At 51.5% G+C, this 22,309-nt stretch overlaps 1 protein-coding gene across 2 annotated transcripts; it reads left to right on the top strand.

The window, feature by feature from the left end:
* The first annotated feature begins 9 nt into the window (after window positions 1-9).
* On the top strand, window positions 10-7,934 carry cox7a1 (cytochrome c oxidase subunit 7A1). Of its 2 annotated transcripts, none has more exons than XR_014090412.1 (5): window positions 10-123; window positions 3,046-3,132; window positions 5,011-5,095; window positions 5,644-5,779; window positions 6,196-7,934. XR_014090412.1 is itself a non-coding variant. In XM_081614150.1 (5 exons), the coding sequence occupies exons 1-4, from the start codon at window positions 109-111 to the stop codon at window positions 5,700-5,702; spliced, it is 246 nt and encodes an 81-aa protein (XP_081470276.1). In that variant the 5' UTR covers window positions 10-108; the 3' UTR covers window positions 5,703-5,739; window positions 5,916-7,934. The 2 variants fall into 2 exon arrangements, 1 of the variants encoding a protein (XP_081470276.1); XM_081614150.1 differs by having other exon boundaries at window positions 5,644-5,739; window positions 5,916-7,934.
* Window positions 7,935-22,309: the final 14,375 nt, after the last annotated feature.

Here is a 22,309-nt window from a genome sequence, read left to right as displayed (position 1 = left end):
TGTGTGTGAGTGTGTGTGTGTGTGTGTGTGTGTGAGTGTGTGTGTGTGTGTGTGTGTGTGTGTGTGTGTGTGTGTGTCCTTGTGAAGGTGACGCAGCAGCAGCTCGACATGAATCGTCTCCTGGTGAGCCTGGTTCTTCTTCTCCTGTTTTTCTGTCTTGTGATCGGTTTGAGGTGAACTTTGACCCGGTTAGAGGCAGAGCGGCTCTGCCTCGGACACACCTGCTGCTGACCTGCTGGGCCGAGTGCAGCGCCGCACGTCCGCCATGACGGCGGCGCTGCAGCCTGTGTTGCTGCAGCTTGTGTTGCTGCAGCCTGTGTTGCTGCAGCTTGTGTTGCTGCAGCCTGTGTTGCTGCAGCCTGTGTTGCTGCAGCTTGTGTTGCTGCAGCTTGTGTTGCTGCAGCCTGTGTTGCTGCAGCCTGTGTTGCTGCAGCTTGTGTTGCTGCAGCCTGTGTTGCTGCAGCTTGTGTTGCTGCAGCAACACAGGCTGCAGCCTGTGTTGCTGCAGCCTGTGTTGCTGCAGCTGTGTTGCTGCAGCCTGTGTTGCTGCAGCCTGTGTTGCTGCAGCCTGTGTTGCTGCAGCTTGTGTTGCTGCAGCTTGTGTTGCTGCAGCCTGTGTTGCTGCAGCCTGTGTTGCTGCAGCTTGTGTTGCTGCAGCTTGTGTTGCTGCAGCCTGTGTTGCTGCAGCCTGTGTTGCTGCAGCTTGTGTTGCTGCAGCCTGTGTTGCTGCAGCTTGTGTTGCTGCAGCTTGTGTTGCTGCAGCCTGTGTTGCTGCAGCCTGTGTTGCTGCAGCCTGTGTTGCTGCAGCCTGTGTTGCTGCAGCTTGTGTTGCTGCAGCCTGTGTTGCTGCAGCCTGTGTTGCTGCAGCTTGTGTTGCTGCAGCCTGTGTTGCTGCAGCTTGTGTTGCTGCAGCAACACAGGCTGCAGCTTGTGTTGCTGCAGCCTGTGTTGCTGCAGCTTGTGTTGCTGCAGCCTGTGTTGCTGCAGCCTGTGTTGCTGCAGCTTGTGTTGCTGCAGCCTGTGTTGCTGCAGCCTGTGTTGCTGCAGCTTGTGTTGCTGCAGCCTGTGTTGCTGCAGCCTGTGTTGCTGCAGCTTGTGTTGCTGCAGCCTGTGTTGCTGCAGCCTGTGTTGCTGCAGCTTGTGTTGCTGCAGCAACACACTCGCAGGGAAACATCCCTGCTGCCTTTTCTGGATTCGTGTCTTTTATTTTCTGCATGATGATGAAATATTTCATGTTTTTCTCCATATTTGCTAAAATTCTGGCCATTTTTTCGTAAACATTTCAACGGCAGCAGGACGGCTCCAGGAATTAGCCTGTCCCCTTCCTGTGGGTCCTCCTCCCCCTCCATCTGTGTCACGGTGCGAACGGAACCAGAACCGGTCCGGACTCCAGGGACCCATCAGTCAGCAGAGAGGGTCATGACCCTCCATCCAGGACTGCTACAGGTCAAAGGTCATGAAAGCAGCTCTGCAGACCCCACACATGCTGGACATGAACCGCTTAAAGCTCCACCTCCAGGGCGGCGCCACCGGGTCGGTCCCGGCCCGCAGCATGATGCTGCAGCCTCACGTTTTCTTCTTCACGCCTGAATTTTCATGAAAACTTTAATGAAGCAGAAACTTCACTGGAAATGATTTTCTGCTCCTGCAGAATCCACAGGAACCGGACCGTATTCTGACCCGGTTCAGGTTCTGTAGCTCCGACCCGGTCCAGAACCTTCGGGGTTAACGCTGTTAATCTGTGTTTTCAGATCAAAGTTCGTCATAAATCCTTTATGAATAACTAAAACGGTTTATTGGGAAAAAAGTTAATTTATTTCTAAAGATCTTTTTCTGAATTTCTCCACCTGAATGACCTTTAACCCCGTGAGACCCAGTTCTGGTTCTGGTCAGCTGATGACCAACAGCTGTTTTGTTTGTTTTGTCCTTTAGGACGAGTTCTGCTCTCTGATTGGTTCTGGTGTCGTGTTACTGCGACAGGATTGGCTCTGGTGCAGGAAGTCCCGCCCCCATCTGTCCAGTCTGACCTTCCTGTGAACAGAGAGACGTTCAGGTTCTTAAAGAGACAGTGTAGGTTTTCCTCCAGCTTGACCTAGTCAAAGCCCAGCTCTCTTCAGGACTGGACTTTGACTAGGCCAAATTCAGTTCAGTTCTAGAAAAGTTCATCCAGATTAGATCCGATCTGGAAATAATACCTAAACAGGACAAGAAGAACCAGAACCAGAACATGAACAGAACCAGAACAGAACCAGAACATGAACAGAACCAGAACAGAACCAGAACCAGAACCAGAACCAGAACATGAACAGAACCAGAACCAGAACATGAACCAGAACCGGAACATGAACATGAACAGAACCAGAACCAGAACCAGAACATGAACAGAACCAGAACAGAACCAGAACATGAACAGAACCAGAACAGAACCAGAACATGAACAGAACCAGAACCAGAACCAGAACATGAACAGAACCAGAACCAGAACAGAACCAGAACCAGAACCAGAACATGAACAGAACCAGAACCAGAACATGAACAGAACCAGAACAGAACCAGAACATGAACCAGAACCGGAACATGAACAGAACCAGAACCTGAACAGAACCAGAACATGAACAGAACCAGAACCTGAACAGAACCAGAACCTGAACAGAACCAGAATGGATTAGAACTCTGTCCGTCTGGCTCGGATGAATCCAGAACCGGAGCTCAGATTATTCCAGAATAAATAATCTGGATTATTATTTATCGTCCTGAAGGGAAAACAAACGATTCAAAAGAGGAAAAATGAAAAAATTACAAAAATACAAAATCTGACAGGAAAATGTTTCATTTCCTGGAAGCGACAGAAACAGAAACGGCTCTGATTGGTCCCTGGATTCCCCTCCGCAGGTCACAGATCAGTTATTGATCAGCTATTAGAGAACCGGCAGAACATTTAGCATGTTTGGGAAAAGCTGATTAGTGCGGCTGAACCTGGATTCTGTTTCCTGGTTTTCCTTGGTCCTCAGATTCTCCGCGTTTTAACCGCGTTTCCGTTTCCAGAACCTTCCCGTGGCGGCGGTCCGGGCCTTCAGCAGCTCCAGCAGAACCCTGAAGAACAAAGTTCCTGAGGCGCAGAAACTCTTCCAGGTGGGAGTCCGACCGACCGGACCGCAAGACCCGGCAACAGAACCATCAGAGCCGATCAGTTTAACCGGGTCGGGTCGAGAGGAACCGGGAAATATTCTGAGTGACCCGTTTTCACCACAGATGAGGCTCCTAAACTACCAGTTACCATGGTGATCAGGCCTACTGGTTGCCATGGAGACGGCTGCTCTTCCAGCCCAAAATGAAGAGTTGGACTCATTTCTGGGTCTGGCAGTAATGATAGATTATTGATCACCAGGATGAAGATGTAAATATTTGTCTCAGGGTCAAAGTGAGTTTTTCAGGTTTCCACATTCAGGAAGGTTTGAAAGAGTCACTTTGTTTAACCGTCGAGTTCAAACATTAACTGCTTCAGTTAAAATCAGTAACTACCTATGACCTCAGTTTGACCTCAGTGTGACCTCAGTGTGACCTCAGTTTGACCTCAGTGTGACCTCAGTGTGACCTCAGTGTGACCTCAGTATGACCTCAGTTTGACCTCAGTTTGACCTCAGTGTGACCTCAGTGTGACCTCAGTTTGACCTCAGTTTGACCTCAGTTTGACCTCAGTGTGACCTCAGTATGACCTCAGTGTGACCTCAGTTTGACCTCAGTGTGACCTCAGTGTGACCTCAGTGTGACCTCAGTGTGACCTCAGTTTGACCTCAGTGTGACCTCAGTTTGACCTCAGTGTGACCTCAGTTTGACCTCAGTTTGACCTCAGTGTGACCTCAGTTTGACCTCAGTGTGACCTCAGTTTGACCTCAGTGTGACCTCAGTGTGACCTCAGTGTGACCTCAGTTTGACCTCAGTTTGACCTCAGTGTGACCTCAGTTTGACCTCAGTGTGACCTCAGTGTGACCTCAGTTTGACCTCAGTTTGACCTCAGTGTGACCTCAGTTTGACCTCAGTGTGACCTCAGTGTGACCTCAGTTTGACCTCAGTGTGACCTCAGTTTGACCTCAGTGTGACCTCAGTGTGACCTCAGTTTGACCTCAGTTTGACCTCAGTTTGACCTCAGTGTGACCTCAGTTTGACCTCAGTGTGACCTCAGTTTGACCTCAGTGTGACCTCAGTGTGACCTCAGTTTGACCTCAGTGTGACCTCAGTTTGACCTCAGTGTGACCTCAGTGTGACCTCAGTGTGACCTCAGTGTGACCTCAGTGTGACCTCAGTTTGACCTCAGTGTGACCTCAGTGTGACCTCAGTTTGACCTCAGTGTGACCTCAGTGTGACCTCAGTTTGACCTCAGTGTGACCTCAGTGTGACCTCAGTGTGACCTCAGTGTGACCTCAGTGTGACCTCAGTGTGACCTCAGTTTGACCTCAGTGTGACCTCAGTGTGACCTCAGTGTGACCTCAGTGTGACCTCAGTTTGACCTCAGTATGACCTCAGTGTGACCTCAGTTTGACCTCAGTGTGACCTCAGTGTGACCTCAGTGTGACCTCAGTGTGACCTCAGTTTGACCTGAGTGTGACCTCAGTGTGACCTCAGTTTGACCTGAGTGTGACCTCAGTGTGACCTCAGTTTGACCCAGGCTCCGTTTCCTCCTTCCTGTCGCTGTGACCCCGGTGACCTGCAGGAGGCGCTGTGGGGTCGACATGCAGTTCGATTCTAATGTTTTATTTCACACCTTGATGGCACTAAATGAAACCTAAACTCTCAACATGACTTTTAAGCTTCTGACCCGTTTGTAGCAGGAAGTTGACCAATCGTCAACTTCCTGCTAAAGGAGCGGACGGACGCTCCGATTGGCTGAAGCTGCTCTGCTTCTGTTCTTTAGCAAACTGAGCCGCAGGTTTGAATCCTGCAGCTTTTTGTCTGCTTGTACTAAAAACATGTCAGAAATAAAGACTTATCCTGTGGTTTCCATGGTTACAGGAAGACAACGGGCTGCCGGTCCATATCAAAGGAGGAACCAGCGATGTTCTGCTGTACCGGGCCACCATGTTGCTGACTGTCGCAGGTAAGAGCCAATCACAGGCTAGATTAAAAAATACAACGATATTAAACAACAGTTAAAATGGTTACATGTTTTAAAAAGGGTAGACAGAGTTATTTATTTGAAAAAGACAAAAATAAAACTTAAATATGGAGCAGGACCAGGAAGTGGTGATGGTTTAGTTTTCTGATCAATTGGTTACTAAACTAATCATTAGCAGCAGAAGATGTGATGCGTTTATGAACATGAGTTTCATCTGGACCTTATCGGGTTGGACCAGAACCAGGCTGAAGGCCGGAGCGGCTCAGAAAGCTGCAGCACTGAGGCCTCCTGGCCAGCAGGGGTCACTGTCTGGCAGCAGCGCTGAAGGAGAAACAGGCGCCATGTTCTGCTTCCTTCCAGGTGGAGGTTGCTATGGCAACCACCTTTCTGAGCACTGCTGCAGATCCCCAATAATGTTGGTTAATTAAAGAGAAAGAAACAGAGACTCATATTTAAAGTCATATTTTCACCATGTTACTTGTTTTAGGAAGCAGCCAGATTCTTCTTCTACTCATCTCTGTCCTCTGCAGGAACCTGCTACTCCATCTACTGGCTGCTTGTTGCCTCCATGCCCAAGAAGAAGCAGTGAGATGATCTGCGACATGCAGCGCTGAGCTGAAGCTAGCCTTCATCTCTGCAGCGCAGCAATGCTAAGCTGAAGCTAGCCTTCATCTCTGCAGCGCAGCAATGCTAAGCTGAAGCTAGCCTTCATCTCTGCAGCGCTAAGCTGAAGCTAGCCTTCATCTCTGCAGCGCTAAACTGAAGCTAGCCTTCATCTCTGCAGCGCTAAGCTGAAGCTAGCCTTCATCTCTGCAGCGCTAAGCTGAAGCTAGCCTTCATCTCTGCAGCGCTAAGCTGAAGCTAGCCTTCATCTCTGCAGCGCAGCAATGCTAAGCTGAAGCTAGCCTTCATCTCTGCAGCGCAGCAATGCTAAGCTGAAGCTAGCCTTCATCTCTGCAGCGCTAAGCTGAAGCTAGCCTTCATCTCTGCAGCGCTAAGCTGAAGCTAGCCTTCATCTCTGCAGCGCAGCAATGCTAAGCTGAAGCTAGCCTTCATCTCTGCAGCGCTAAGCTGAAGCTAGCCTTCATCTCTGCAACGCTAAGCTGAAGCTAGCCTTCATCTCTGCAATGCTAAGCTGAAGCTAGCCTTCATCTCTGCAATGCTAAGCTGAAGCTAGCCTTCATCTCTGCAGCGCTAAGCTGAAGCTAGCCTTCATCTCTGCAACGCTAAGCTGAAGCTAGCCTTCATCTCTGCAGCGCTAAGCTGAAGCTAGCCTTCATCTCTGCAACGCTAAGCTGAAGCTAGCCTTCATCTCTGCAGCGCTAAGCTGAAGCTAGCCTTCATCTCTGCAACGCTAAGCTGAAGCTAGCCTTCATCTCTGCAGCGCAGCAATGCTAAGCTGAAGCTAGCCTTCATCTCTGCAGCGCAGCAATGCTAAGCTGAAGCTAGCCTTCATCTCTGCAGCGCTAAGCTGAAGCTAGCCTTCATCTCTGCAGCGCTAAACTGAAGCTAGCCTTCATCTCTGCAGCGCAGCAATGCTAAGCTGAAGCTAGCCTTCATCTCTGCAGCGCTAAGCTGAAGCTAGCCTTCATCTCTGCAACGCTAAGCTGAAGCTAGCCTTCATCTCTGCAACGCTAAGCTGAAGCTAGCCTTCATCTCTGCAGCGCTAAGCTGAAGCTAGCCTTCATCTCTGCAGCGCTAAGCTGAAGCTAGCCTTCATCTCTGCAACGCTAAGCTGAAGCTAGCCTTCATCTCTGCAGCGCTAAGCTGAAGCTAGCCTTCATCTCTGCAATGCTAAGCTGAAGCTAGCCTTCATCTCTGCAACGCTAAGCTGAAGCTAGCCTTCATCTCTGCAATGCTAAGCTGAAGCTAGCCTTCATCTCTGCGATGCTAAGCTGAAGCTAGCCTTCATCTCTGCGATGCTAAGCTGAAGCTAGCCTTCATCTCTGCGATGCTAAGCCGAAGCTAGCCTTCATCTCTGCAACGCTAAGCTGAAGCTAGCCTTCATCTCTGCAGCGCAGCAATGCTAAACTGAAGCTAGCCTTCATCTCTGCGATGCTAAGCTGAAGCTAGCCTTCATCTCTGCGATGCTAAGCTGAAGCTAGCCTTCATCTCTGCAGCGCTAAGCTGAAGCTAGCCTTCATCTCTGCAGCGCTAAACTGAAGCTAGCCTTCATCTCTGCAGCGCAGCAATGCTAAGCTGAAGCTAGCCTTCATCTCTGCAGCGCAGCAATGCTAAGCTGAAGCTAGCCTTCATCTCTGCAGCGCTAAGCCGAAGCTAGCCTTCATCTCTGCAGCGCAGCAATGCTAAGCTGAAGCTAGCCTTCATCTCTGCGATGCTAAGCTGAAGCTAGCCTTCATCTCTGCAATGCTAAGCTGAAGCTAGCCTTCATCTCTGCGATGCTAAGCTGAAGCTAGCCTTCATCTCTGCGATGCTAAGCTGAAGCTAGCCTTCATCTCTGCGATGCTAAGCTGAAGCTAGCCTTCATCTCTGCGATGCTAAGCTGAAGCTAGCCTTCATCTCTGCGATGCTAAGCTGAAGCTAGCCTTCATCTCTGCGATGCTAAGCCGAAGCTAGCCTTCATCTCTGCAACGCTAAGCTGAAGCTAGCCTTCATCTCTGCAACGCTAAGCTGAAGCTAGCCTTCATCTCTGCAGCGCTAAACTGAAGCTAGCCTTCATCTCTGCAGCGCAGCAATGCTAAGCTGAAGCTAGCCTTCATCTCTGCAGCGCAGCAATGCTAAGCTGAAGCTAGCCTTCATCTCTGCAGCGCTGATGCTCGTCTGAAAGCAGGAGGAAATAAAGTTGCTCAGTTTCTCTGTTTCTGTTTGGTTTCTGTTCAGTCAGCAGGAAAAACTCAAATTTCAAACTCCTACAAATTTATCAAGGTTCTTTGCTCTACAAGCCACAAAAACCCTCAACATGACCGACTGAAGTTAAAAGTCAGGAGTTCTGCTAAACAATGAAATTGAATAAAAGTAAGAAATATTGTAAAAGTTGTTTCTTTACATATTTTGTAGCATTAGCCCAGAAGCTAAGCCTGGAAAAGTTTGGAAACCTTCAAACAATCAGGGTCATGTGACAGGAAGTTAGGATTATAAACTTCCTGCTGGAGGATTCTTCCCGTTAGCGGCGAGTTTTTCCTCTCCACTGCGGCTGCATGCATGCTGGGTATGAGGGATCGCTATAGAGTCAAAAGCTGCAAGTGACTTCCTGCTGCTGCCCCCTGCTGGTCAGGAGGAGTGAATGCTGAAAGTCAAAGACGGCAATCCTTAGAAACTTCCATCCATTTTCCTGCACCCTTGTCCCTCAGTGGGGTCGGGGCGTACCGGGCGAGAGGCGGGGTCACCCTGGACAGGTCACCAGTCTGTCTCAGGGCAACACAGAGACACACAGGACACACACTCATGCACACACACACACACACACACCTAGGGGCAATTTAGACAGACCAGTTAACCTGACAGTCATGTTTCTGGACTGTGGGAGGAAACCAGAGTACCTGGAGAAAACCCACCATGCAGGGAGAACATGGAGACTCCATACAGAAAGACCGGGAATCGAACCCAGAACCTTCTTGCTGCAAGGCAGCAGCTCTACCTACTGCGCCACTGTGCAGCCCTCTTAGAAACTTTAATATGCATAATTATGTGATCTAACTGTGCAGTTCATTAACTAGCATCAGATGAAATCTGGTCATGAAGATCTGAAATGATTTTTTGTGAAGTTCCTGGAGGTGAAAGTTTAAATGAACTGATGTGGAGAATCAGATTTCAGTTTGCTTCACGTGTTTCGATGATTCTCACCCTTAATGAGTAGAAACGTACCAACTGTGGCGCCCCCTAGCAGCTCTCAGGAGCATAGCAGCGATCTGCACAAAGCTTTCCATGACTAAATATAGAAGTCGCCTTCATGCCGTTCCCTGATTTGGAGATGAATTCATCGTTCTGAGACTTTGGGGACAGATGTTCTCAGAACTTCATCGGTCTGAGTGTTGGTGACCCACGTTTGGCTCCTTCAGCCCAACAAACGCGGCGCCGTTCAGATTCTCCTTCACATATCAGCGTTAAACAACGACACAGGCAGCTGTGCAGTCAGTCGTTTGTCTTTATCACATCAACACGTTTGGTTCTGTCGTTTCCATCCACTTCTATTCATGTTTTATTCATTCCATAAACCATATTTCTCCCTAAATTTTCATTTTCTTTTCCAAATCAGAGCCCATTACACTTTAAATCAACCCAAAGCAAAGTTTAAAATCAATGTTTAATCGTTGTTACAGTGAATCTGTTTGGCTTCGTGTCAGACAGCAGTTCTTTCTACACTCTGCAGGAAAAGACGTGAAAAACAGTTTTAAGATCATTTCACAGCAAACAGGAGAAAATAATGATGTTAAAAACTGTGAATGATAGGGATTTTTTGGTATTATCATTTTGTTGTTACTTTAGTTCATATTCAGTTTAAAGTGTTCACTTCTTTAAACTGTATGTGTGAACTGACCTGGGGGTCACAGCTGCCTGTTCATCTTCAGGTGAAACAGTTTGACCGAGATTTGAACCGGGCTCAGGCCGTAGATCAGATATCGCATCTGGAACTGGGTTGCTAGTTGTTTAGGTAAATTGTTTTACGACCTTTGCTGTTTTTCCTCTGCTGTCTATCTTGCCTATCCTCCCTCTTTGAAGTCTGAAAATAAAAGACAAGCTGAACCCAAAGATCTTCAGACGCTCTGTGAACAGCTCGGAGGAGCAATTGATAGAGTCTTCTCCTTTGCAAAGGCTTTGTCATGAAATTCATATACGTTGTCTGTGGTTCTTTTATGTAGGTTCTAGGAAAATACCTATCAGTGATTATATTTACCAGGAGATGTTCTGGCTGCAGGTTCGTCTTTAATGAAACATAAAGGATTGTTCTCTCAGCCGCTTCGTCTTCAGACATTTTGGTTTAAAAGTTTAAATCTGCAGATATTTGTGGAAACGAGCCGCTGATGTCCTGAAGCTGCTCTGACCACTAATACAAGAACATTTAGCTTTTTATTTAATGTCTCACTGATGTGATGAAGAATCTTTAGCAGAGGAATTCGTCCCCCGGCACCGATGGGGCCCGTGTCCGTCTGGACTTTATTGGTCTCATTACAGCAGCAAACTCAAAAGAATAAAGTTTAAGTTAATGACAGACAGCAGAATATATAAGAGTACAAAAATAAAAGTGTTTATGCTACAGTGCAACAGGCACCGACCCGGTTTATAGAATCCAGTGAAGGTCAGTTGAGCAGAGGGACTCAGACCGGCTCCGGTTCCGGTTCCGGTTAAGGCTCCGGCCTCCGGCTCCTCCGGGCTCCGGCTCCTCCGGTTCCGGTTCCGGTTAAGGCTCCGGCCTCCGGCTCCTGGTTCCGGCTCCTCCGGTTCCGGTTCCGGGCTCTGGACTCCGGCCTCCCGGGCTCCTCCAGGCTCCGGCTCCTCTGGTTCCGGTTCCGGTTCCGGCTCCTCCGGCGCCTCCGGGCTTTGGCCTCCGGTTCCGGTCCGGTTCCGGCTCTGGGCTCTGGACTCCAGGCTGCAGCTGCTTTGGCAAACAGACGTTTGAATTTTCTTCCTTTTTTAATGAATGTGTTTCTTAAACATTGCACTTTATATAAAACTCATATCAGAGGAAATTCATTATAATTTGGGGATTTTTATGAACATTAACGTACATTTGAAAATGATGACGTTGTTCTTCTGCTTGAAGCCCCGTGACGGGGTCTCCTCGGCCAGAAAGCAGGGGTCTGAGCTCCCATTGGCTCAGATTTCAGCAGTGGTGGAGAAAGTACTCAAAAAATGTACTTAAGTAAAAGTCAAAGTACCACATTAACATTTTACTTAAGTAAAAGTAAAAAAGTCCTGGCTTTTAAAAATACTTAAGTATTAAAAGTAAAAGTACTCGCTGAATGCATCACCTAATCGCTAATATCAGTAAGTGTACCGATCGTATTTAATTTTAATACATCAGAAATGTGCCATTTTAATTAACACTACCACAGATTAAACATGTTCTTATTGTGTTTATTCTCTGTAACAGTTTAGACTTAGATATGTGATTCTATGAATCATAATTTCAGGGATGGAAACATTTTGTCTCCTGTCCTAACAGCATGAACTTCATTAGTCACATTTATTTAGAAAGAAATCCAACTGAAAGGGGATGTAAAGAAGGTGAGGGCGGGGTGGAGGACATGCAACCAAGGAGCCATGTAGCAGAGTTGTAGTCAAGACCACCGAACCCAAGACCAGCGCCCCGCGCTAAATGACACAATAACATTAAGTTTACCTATCAAAATTGGTTTTCAGATTGATCTGAAAGATCCACATTCCCATAAAAACACCTAGATATTAAATAGAGCTGAAATATATTTAACCAGTATCAATTAAAACTCACTTCATTCTGTTTTGCTTTCATCGCTGTGCTACAATCCGCAGAGGTCTCCTGCCATCCCTAGAAAAATAACGCCCTGGGCGGTTGCCCATATTGCCCATGTCAGAAACCACAACTGAAACATCGCAATTAACGGTAAATATCGTTCAACTATGAACACTGTCCAACGGCGCAACAGGTAACCAAGCAGAAGGACCACAGTGACTGTTCTCACCCTCCCACTGCAATGTTTGCCACCATGACAGGAGACAAAATCAATCAATGAGCAATGAGCATGCTCTGTGTTCATACGTTCAACTTTTACTTATTCAGCGATTATAAATGTCTATATATATATATATATATATATATATATATATATATATATATATATATATATATATATATATATATATATATATATATATATATATATATAGCTACCGCAGTGTACACAAGAACAAAGAACGGCTCTCAGTGAGGCTTCAGTCCTTAGGACTTAGTAAAGATCCGTCCAGAAGAATCGGATCGTTCCTGAATGTCATATCACTAAATTGCACTTTGGTACCAGCGTTGTCCCATATATGCAACACCTCAGTCAACACCTCCACACAATAATTCAGCGCATGAATGACAACTTTTTTTCATCAGATGCAACATGTGTCTCAGTACAGCTAGCTTAGCTAGCATCACGTCCACAGATCTTACCTTTCTTTAAGCTTTCCTTCCAAGTGACGCTAAAAGTTGGACCAAGTTCCACCGTCTGTGAAAGCGAAGCTGCTGATTTTACATGTCGCCATATCTATGATTTATGCAGCTATTATATTACTGACATTAGACAGACATCTCCTCCCGCTCAGAGGAAACCACTGCGCATGTCTGGAGCTCCGCAGCGAGTAAAGGTGGAGCCGATGGGTGACAACAGACACTACGTCACGTTATTGCTGGGATTTTACGGCGCCACCTTAAATCCCTGAACTTCACATTTTAACGGAAGAAAAGAGCAACGAGACTTGGATGTAACGAGTAACGCGAGAGTTTGTAGAAATGTAGTGAAGTAGAAAGTACAGATACTTACTGTAAAATGTAGTGGAGTAAAAGTAGAAAGTCCCCATTATTAAATCTACTTAAGTAAAGTACAGATACACGAAAACTGTACTTAAGTACAGTAACGAAGTACATGTACTTCGTTACTTCCCACCACTGGATTTCAGCATCATTTCCTCCATCAGACCTCAGGATGAAGCCGCACCCTGCCAGCTGTTCCTCACCCCGCCCACTTCCGGTTCTCTGCTGCTGGCCACGCCCACCCGGTTTACCACGTTTCCTCCCAGAACCTCCCGGGTCCATCAGGAGAAGTTCTGCTCCTGGTGGACCAGCAGCTCTAGTTTGGTTCTTTATGAAAGCTGATCCTGAATCTGTGTCATTCTGCTGGTTCTGCTGGTTCCGGTTCTGGTCATGATGTCTCTGAACAGACTGAAGGAACCAGATCCGGATCTTCACGTCCACAGGAAGCAGCTCAGCTGAGTCCAGGCTGCTGGGAGGCTTTTCACTTTCATTGGTTCCAATACTGATGCTGCGCTGATGTGATTCTGCTTCTGAGCTTATTTTAGCTGCGTTGTGTTTGGAGGGCTCCCCCTAGTGGTGGCTGGCCGTGTTGACAGGATGTCTTCTGACTGAACTGATTGTTTCAATAAAAACCAACCTGAACAGCAACGAGGCGCCTGGTTCACTGTGGATTACTGCCAACCACCAGGAGGGGGCGCTGTAATGACAAGTCTGTACAATGAGAACTGTTACAGACTTCAGACAACGTTTGTCCAGTTTTACAGCTTGTTTGGGACTCTGGATATTATATATATATATATATAAATCCCTTCTCACCCTCCGCTGGCTTCATCCTCTGTTTCATCCTCTGTTTCATCCTCTCTTTCATCCTCTGTTTCATCCTCTGTTTCATCCTCTCTTTCATCCTCTGTTTCATCCTCTGTTTCATCCTCTGTTTCATCCTCTGTTTCATCCTCTGTTTCATCCTCTGTTTCATCCTCTGTTTCATCCTCTGTTTCATCCTCTGTTTCATCCTCTGTTTCATCCTCTGTTTCATCCTCTGTTTCTCTGTTTCATCCTCTGTTTCATCCTCTGTTTCATCCTCTGTTTCATCCTCTGTTTCATCCTCTGTTTCATCCTCTCCTTCTCTCTTTCATCCTCTGTTTCTCTGTTTCATCCTCTGTTTCATCCTCTGTTTCATCCTCTGTTTCATCCTCTGTTTCATCCTCTGTTTCCTGTTTCATCCTCTGTTTCATCCTCTGTTTCATCCTCTGTTTCATCCTCTGTTTCATCCTCTGTTTCATCCTCTGTTTCATCCTCTGTTTCATCCTCTGTTTCATCCTCTGTTTCATCCTCTGTTTCATCCTCTGTTTCATCCTCTCTTTCATCCTCTGTTTCATCCTCTGTTTCATCCTCTGTTTCATCCTCTGTTTCATCCTCTCTTTCATCCTCTGTTTCATCCTCTGTTTCATCCTCTGTTTCATCCTCTGTTTCATCCTCTGTTTCATCCTCTGTTTCATCCTCTGTTTCATCCTCTGAGCTCTGTCCTCCACCAGAGGAGCTTCAGGTTCTCCTCCAGGATCCTGGCTGTGCCTAGAACTGCACATCTCTGGGCTCAGATGTCTGATGTTGTTCCTGGGATATAAATATATACATATAAATAAATTCTTTCCGCCTCTTAATGGGAAACTTCATGGAGCGTTTTGGACCAGGATCCTGTCCAGAACCCTGCAGAACTGAGTCCAGCAGGAACCTGTGGCTCCTGTCAGCTGAAGGTCCAGATTAATGAATCCGGAGGGTTTGCTCTCGTTGTGGCCCAGATGTTGTAAAACTGAGAAAACTTCAACAGGTCCAACTCAGAGGGGAGGTTCAGATGTCATAACATCCCTCAGTTTGGGGTCATGACCTCTGACCTCTGCAGGTCAGGTCCAGGCTGCCTGGCTTCCTGTTTCTCCACTTAGTCTGGAGGCAGAACTGATGGCTGCCTGTGTTGAAGCGCCACCTTGTGGTGAGTTGGGCTCTTGTTCATCATGTCTATGGGGTCACCAGCTCCAGCCCTGATTGGCTGCTGCCGTCCTGCAGCTTTACATGCACCTGTCCTCAAACACACCTGGATCAGAAAACCTGCTGGTTACCAGCCTGTTGCAGAGCAGAATGAATGCTGGGAACTCAGAGCTGCTTCTAAACGCTGCAGGATGTGAGGACAGGAGGACAGGAGGCCTGGAGGACTGGAGGCCTGGAGGCCTGGAGGCCTGGACGCCTGGAGGACTGGAGGCCTGGAGGCCTGGAGGACTGGAGGACTGGAGGCCTGGAGGACTGGAGGACTGGAGGCCTGGAGGACTGGAGGACTGGAGGCCTGGAGGACTGGAGGCCTGGAGGCCTGGAGGCCTGGAGGCCTGGAGGACTGGAGGCCTGGAGGCCTGGAGGACTGGAGGACTGGAGGCCTGGAGGCCTGGAGGACAGGAGGCCTGGAGGCCTGGAGGACTGGAGGACTGGAGGCCTGGAGGACTGGAGGACTGGAGGCCTGGAGGCCTGGAGGACTGGAGGACTGGAGGCCTGGAGGACTGGAGGCCTGGAGGACTGGAGGACTGGAGGCCTGGAGGCCTGGAGGACTGGAGGCCTGGAGGACTGGAGGCCTGGAGGCCTGGAGGACTGGAGGACTGGAGGCCTGGAGGACAGGAGGCCTGGAGGACTGGAGGACAGGAGGACTGGAGGCCTGGAGGACTGGAGGCCAGGAGGCCTGGAGGACAGGAGGCCTGGAGACCTGGAGGACTGGAGGACTGGAGGCCTGGAGGACAGGAGGCCTGGAGGCCTGGAGGACTGGAGGACTGGAGGACTGGAGGACTGGAGGACTGGAGGCCTGGAGGACTGGAGGACAGGAGGCCTGGAGGCCTGGAGGCCTGGAGGCCTGGAGGCCTGGAGGACTGGAGGCCTGGAGGACTGGAGGACTGGAGGACTGGAGGCCTGGAGGCCTGGAGGACTGGAGGACTGGAGGCCTGGAGGCCTGGAGGACTGGAGGACTGGAGGCCTGGAGGACTGGAGGCCTGGAGGACTGGAGGACTGGAGGACTGGAGGCCGGGAGGACTGGAGGCCAGGAGGCCTGGAGGACTGGAGGCCAGGAGGCCTGGAGGACAGGAGGCCTGGAGACCTGGAGGGCTGGAGGACTGGAGGACTGGAGGACTGGAGGCCTGGAGGACTGGAGGACTGGAGGACTGGAGGCCTGGAGGCCTGGAGGACTGGAGGCCTGGAGGCCTGGAGGACTGGAGGCCTGGAGGACTGGAGGACTGGAGGCCTGGAGGCCTGGAGGACTGGAGGCCTGGAGGCCTGGAGGACTGGAGGACTGGAGGCCTGGAGGCCTGGAGGCCTGGAGGACTGGAGGCCTGGAGGCCTGGAGGACTGGAGGACTGGAGGCCTGGAGGACTGGAGGCCTGGAGGACTGGAGGACTGGAGGCCTGGAGGCCTGGAGGACTGGAGGACTGGAGGCCTGGAGGACTGGAGGCCTGGAGGACTGGAGGACTGGAGGACAGGAGGCCTGGAGGCCTGGAGGACTGGAGGCCTGGAGGACTGGAGGACAGGAGGCCTGGAGACCTGGAGGACTGGAGGACTGGAGGCCTGGAGGCCTGGAGGACAGGAGGCCTGGAGACCTGGAGGACTGGAGGACTGGAGGCCTGGAGGCCTGGAGGACTGGAGGCCAGGAGGCCTGGAGGACAGGAGGCCTGGAGACCTGGAGGACTGGAGGACTGGAGGCCTGGAGGACAGGAGGCCTGGAGACCTGGAGGACTGGAGGACTGGAGGCCTGGAGGACAGGAGGCCTGGAGACCTGGAGGACTGGAGGACTGGAGGCCTGGAGGCCTGGAGGACAGGAGGCCTGGAGACCTGGAGGACTGGAGGACTGGAGGCCTGGAGGACAGGAGGCCTGGAGACCTGGAGGACTGGAGGACTGGAGGCCTGGAGGACAGGAGGACTGGAGGCCTGGAGGACTGGAGGACTGGAGGCCTGGAGGCCTGGAGGACTGGAGGCCTGGAGGCCTGGAGGACTGGAGGCCTGGAGGCCTGGAGGACTGGAGGACTGGAGGCCTGGAGGCCTGGAGGACAGGAGGCCTGGAGGCCTGGAGGCCTGGAGGCCTGGAGGACTGGAGGACTGGAGGCCTGGAGGCCTGGAGGACTGGAGGCCTGGAGGACTGGAGGCCTGGAGGACTGGAGGACTGGAGGACTGGAGGCCTGGAGGCCTGGAGGCCTGGAGGACTGGAGGCCTGGAGGCCTGGAGGACTGGAGGACTGGAGGCCTGGAGGACTGGAGGCCTGGAGGACTGGAGGACTGGAGGACTGGAGGCCTGGAGGACTGGAGGCCTGGAGGACTGGAGGCCTGGAGGACTGGAGGCCTGGAGGACTGGAGGACTGGAGGCCTGGAGGCCTGGAGGACTGGAGGCCTGGAGGCCTGGAGGACTGGAGGCCTGGAGGCCTGGAGGACTGGAGGCCTGGAGGACTGGAGGACTGGAGGCCTGGAGGACTGGAGGACTGGAGGCCTGGAGGCCTGGAGGACTGGAGGCCTGGAGGCCTGGAGGACTGGAGGCCTGGAGGACTGGAGGACTGGAGGCCTGGAGGCCTGGAGGACAGGAGGCCTGGAGGACTGGAGGACAGGAGGACAGGAGGACTGGAGGCCTGGAGGACTGGAGGACAGGAGGCCTGGAGGCCTGGAGGACTGGAGGCCTGGAGGCCTGGAGGACAGGAGGCCTGGAGGCCTGGAGGACTGGAGGACTGGAGGCCTGGAGGCCTGGAGGACAGGAGGCCTGGAGGCCTGGAGGACTGGAGGACTGGAGGCCTGGAGGCCTGGAGGACTGGAGGACTGGAGGCCTGGAGGCCTGGAGGACTGGAGGACTGGAGGCCTGGAGGACAGGAGGCCTGGAGGACTGGAGGACTGGAGGACTGGAGGCCTGGAGGACTGGAGGACTGGAGGACTGGAGGCCTGGAGGCCTGGAGGACTGGAGGACTGGAGGCCTGGAGGACTGGAGGCCTGGAGGACTGGAGGACTGGAGGACTGGAGGCCTGGAGGACTGGAGGCCTGGAGGACTGGAGGCCTGGAGGACTGGAGGACTGGAGGACTGGAGGCCTGGAGGACTGGAGGCCTGGAGGCCTGGAGGACTGGAGGCCTGGAGGCCTGGAGGCCTGGAGGACTGGAGGACTGGAGGCCTGGAGGACTGGAGGCCTGGAGGACTGGAGGCCTGGAGGACTGGAGGACTGGAGGACTGGAGGACTGGAGGCCTGGAGGCCTGGAGGACTGGAGGCCTGGAGGACTGGAGGCCTGGAGGACTGGAGGCCTGGAGGCCTGGAGGACTGGAGGACTGGAGGACTGGAGGCCTGGAGGACTGGAGGCCTGGAGGACTGGAGGACTGGAGGCCTGGAGGCCTGGAGGACAGGAGGCCTGGAGGACTGGAGGCCTGGAGGCCTGGAGGCCTGGAGGACTGGAGGACTGGAGGCCTGGAGGACTGGAGGCCTGGAGGACTGGAGGACTGGAGGCCTGGAGGACTGGAGGACTGGAGGACTGGAGGCCTGGAGGACTGGAGGCCTGGAGGACTGGAGGCCTGGAGGACTGGAGGACTGGAGGCCTGGAGGACTGGAGGCCTGGAGGACTGGAGGACTGGAGGACAGGAGGCCTGGAGGCCTGGAGGACTGGAGGCCTGGAGGACTGGAGGCCTGGAGGACTGGAGGACTGGAGGACAGGAGGCCTGGAGGACTGGAGGACTGGAGGCCTGGAGGACGGGAGGCCTGGAGGACTGGAGGACTGGAGGACTGGAGGACAGGAGGACTGGAGGACAGAAGGACTGGAGGACAGGAGGCCTGGAGGACAGGAGGCCTGGAGGACAGGAGCTCTGGAGGACAGGAGGTCTGGAGGACTGGAGGACAGGAGGACTGGAGGACAGGAGGACAGGAGCTCTGGAGGACAGGAGGACTGGAGGACTGGAGGACTGGAGCTCTGGAGGACAGGAGCTCTGGAGGACAGGAGCTCTGGAGGACTGGAGGCCTGGAGGACTGGAGGACAGGAGGACAGGAGGACTGGAGGACAGGAGGACTGGAGGACTGGAGGACAGGAGGACTGGAGGACAGGAGGCCTGGAGGACTGGAGGACAGGAGGACAGGAGGCCTGGAGGACAGGAGGACTGGAGGACAGGAGGACTGGAGGACTGGAGGACAGGAGGACTGGAGGACTGGAGGACAGGAGGACTGGAGGACAGGAGGACTGGAGGACTGGAGGCCTGGAGGACTGGAGGACAGGAGGACAGGAGGCCTGGAGGACAGGAGGACTGGAGGACAGGAGGACTGGAGGACTGGAGGCCTGGAGGACTGGAGGACAGGAGGACAGGAGGCCTGGAGGACTGGAGGACAGGAGGACTGGAGGACTGGAGGACTGGAGGACTGGAGGACAGGAGGACTGGAGGACTGGAGGACTGGAGGACAGGAGGACAGGAGGCCTGGAGGACAGGAGGACTGGAGGACAGGAGGACTGGAGGACTGGAGGACAGGAGGACTGGAGGACTGGAGGACAGGAGGCCTGGAGGACAGGAGGCCTGGAGGACTGGAGGCCTGGAGGACTGGAGGACAGGAGGCCTGGAGGACAGGAGGACTGGAGGACTGGAGGCCTGGAGGACTGGAGGACAGGAGGACAGGAGGACTGGAGGACTGGAGGCCTGGAGGCCTGGAGGGCTGGAGGACTGGAGGCCTGGAGGACAGGAGGCCTGGAGGACAGGAGGCCTGGAGGACTGGAGGCCTGGAGGACAGGAGGACTGGAGGCCTGGAGGACAGGAGGCCTGGAGGACTGGAGGCCTGGAGGACTGGAGGACAGGAGGACTGGAGGACTGGAGGACTGGAGGACTGGAGGACTGGAGGACAGGAGGCCTGGAGGACTGGAGGCCTGGAGGACTGGAGGACAGGAGGACAGGAGGCCTGGAGGACAGGAGGACTGGAGGACTGGAGGACTGGAGGACTGGAGGACTGGAGGACAGGAGGACTGGAGGACTGGAGGCCTGGAGGACTGGAGGACAGGAGGACAGGAGGCCTGGAGGACAGGAGGACTGGAGGACAGGAGGACTGGAGGACTGGAGGCCTGGAGGACTGGAGGACAGGAGGACTGGAGGCCTGGAGGACTGGAGGACAGGAGGACTGGAGGACTGGAGGACTGGAGGACTGGAGGACAGGAGGACTGGAGGACTGGAGGACTGGAGGACAGGAGGACAGGAGGCCTGGAGGACAGGAGGACTGGAGGACAGGAGGACTGGAGGACTGGAGGACAGGAGGACTGGAGGACTGGAGGACAGGAGGCCTGGAGGACAGGAGGCCTGGAGGACTGGAGGCCTGGAGGACTGGAGGACTGGAGGCCTGGAGGACAGGAGGACTGGAGGCCTGGAGGACTGGAGGACAGGAGGACTGGAGGCCTGGAGGACTGGAGGACAGGAGGCCTGGAGGACAGGAGGACTGGAGGCCTGGAGGCCTGGAGGACTGGAGGACAGGAGGCCTGGAGGACAGGAGGACTGGAGGCCTGGAGGACAGGAGGACTGGAGGACTGGAGGACTGGAGGACTGGAGGCCTGGAGGACAGGAGGACTGGAGGCCTGGAGGACAGGAGGACTGGAGGCCTGGAGGACTGGAGGACTGGAGGACTGGAGGCCTGGAGGACTGGAGGACTGGAGGCCTGGAGGACTGGAGGACTGGAGGCCTGGAGGCCTGGAGGACTGGAGGACTGGAGGCCTGGAGGCCTGGAGGACTGGAGGACTGGAGTTGGTGACTCCTGATGGAAAGGAGACCTTCCTGTCGTCTGAACAGAATATGTAGATTTCATTCTGAAGTGTTTAGAGTTGCTAAAATAAAGCCTCTGATCAGAACCAGTTTTTCATCGTCAGTCTGATACCAGAGCAGCTTTCTGCCATTCACTTCACCTCACAGAGCTGAGCGGAAAGTTAACGTGGTAAAGATTTACATGTTGGGACCAAACAGAAGGAAACTGTCATGTAAAGTTCAGTTAACACAATTTAATTGTTCTTTATTGTGAATGTAAGAGAAAATGTAGATTTAACACAGATTTTAACTCTTTAAAGTGTCAGATATCAAATCTACTGGAGTTAATAATTTAACACTAATTCAGTGTTAGATCTTAATATTAACTCTCAGAGTACTTCTTTAACTTCTTAAGAGTTATTTGTAATTAATATTAAATAGGTACTTTGTTGTTTTGAACTTTTAAAAATTATTTGGAAAATTAACATTTAATAAAGAGGCAATAATTTCCTCAAATGCATTTATTTCAAAATATGGACCATAATTACAAAACATATTACAACATGGAATAATGTTCATGTTTCACATGTAGCTTATTAAAAGGTTAACATATCAGCTGTGCTTAAAACATTTATCTTCAATACCATAAGCATGAAATTGTTCAAAGTACAAGGTGGAGAAAGTAAAGCAAGAAGTTCATGTGATATGATAGAGTTCAATTTCTTTTAACAGGTAGATTACAGGATATTACATAACAGACCAACCTGATGATCAGATCCATCATTTCTGACCCAGTTTCTGTTGATAAGACCCAGTTCCTCTCTGACTCCACCAGAGATGTCCACCAGAGAGATGTCCACCAGAGAGATGTCCACCAGAGAGATGTCCACCAGAGAGACGTCCACCAGAGAGACGTCCACCAGAGAGATGTCCACCAGAGAGATGTCCACCAGAGAGACGTCCACCAGAGAGACGTCCACCAGAGAGACGTCCACCAGAGAGATGTCCACCAGAGAGATGTCCACCAGAGAGACGTCCACCAGAGAGATGTCCACCAGAGAGATGTCCACCAGAGAGACGTCCACCAGAGAGATGTCCACCAGAGAGATGTCCACCAGAGAGATGTCCACCAGAGAGACGTCCACCAGAGAGATGTCCACCAGAGAGATGTCCACCAGAGAGATGTCCACCAGAGAGATGTCCACCAGAGAGATGTCCACCAGAGAGACGTCCACCAGAGAGACGTCCACTCACTGACAGGTTGTCTCCATGTTGTTCTGTTCGTGACGTTTGGTCAGAGACACCAACATGCTCCTCTACTGCATCAGACAGTCTTCAGTCTCTGAGTCGGACAGTCAGTGTTGGTCTCTGGATCATAACAAACAGAAACATAACAATGAGGAACGAAGGAATACATTTTACTACAACTCTAACAACAAGCCTCCATTACAGACATGTAGAGTTTTAGAGATATTAACACTTATAATCATTTTTGGAGCTTGAATCTTTGAAGAATCCATGGAGGGATCAGGAGGGGGAGGTTAGGCTGGAGATTCATCCTCAACCAGACTGGATCTAATATATACAAAAGTCAATAAAAGGATTAAAACATCCTGCAACACGTATATAAGACACAACAGTGGGAATAATGCTATCAATGTGGAAAAGCCTTTTACATTTTTTCAAAGGAAAGAAATCGATAGAAAGGTTGATAAATCTGACCGATATGCATGTAAACGTTCAACATCATGAAAAAACACACTGCAGATTATTACGGATCTGTTCAAGTTAGACAAGAATTTGATTAAATGTTCACCGGCTCATATTTTCCAACACTTATACTCCGCTAACATTCGGCATGCTAAGCTAAAAATGCTAACATTCGGCATGCTAAGCTAAATATGCTAACATTCGGCATGCTAAGCTAAATATGCTAACATTCGGCATGCTAAGCTAAATATGCTAACATTCGGCATGCTAAGCTAAATATGCTAACA

The sequence above is a fragment of the Poecilia reticulata genome, chromosome 13 (genome assembly GCF_904066995.2).
Source record: "Poecilia reticulata chromosome 13, P_reticulata-male-v2, whole genome shotgun sequence".
Classification (NCBI taxonomy): Eukaryota; Metazoa; Chordata; class Actinopteri; order Cyprinodontiformes; family Poeciliidae; genus Poecilia; species Poecilia reticulata.
This window is presented reverse-complemented; position numbering and strand designations above follow the sequence as displayed.

What these genes read in the sequence shown, in the direction of transcription:
- cox7a1 (XM_081614150.1), top strand. An exon ending in AGGCGCAGAAACTCTTCCAG is followed by an intron (nt 3,133 to 5,010) that starts GTGGGAGTCCGA and finishes CCATGGTTACAG; the next exon opens with GAAGACAACGGGCTGCCGGT. An exon ending in CATGTTGCTGACTGTCGCAG is followed by an intron (nt 5,096 to 5,643) that starts GTAAGAGCCAAT and finishes TGTCCTCTGCAG; the next exon opens with GAACCTGCTACTCCATCTAC.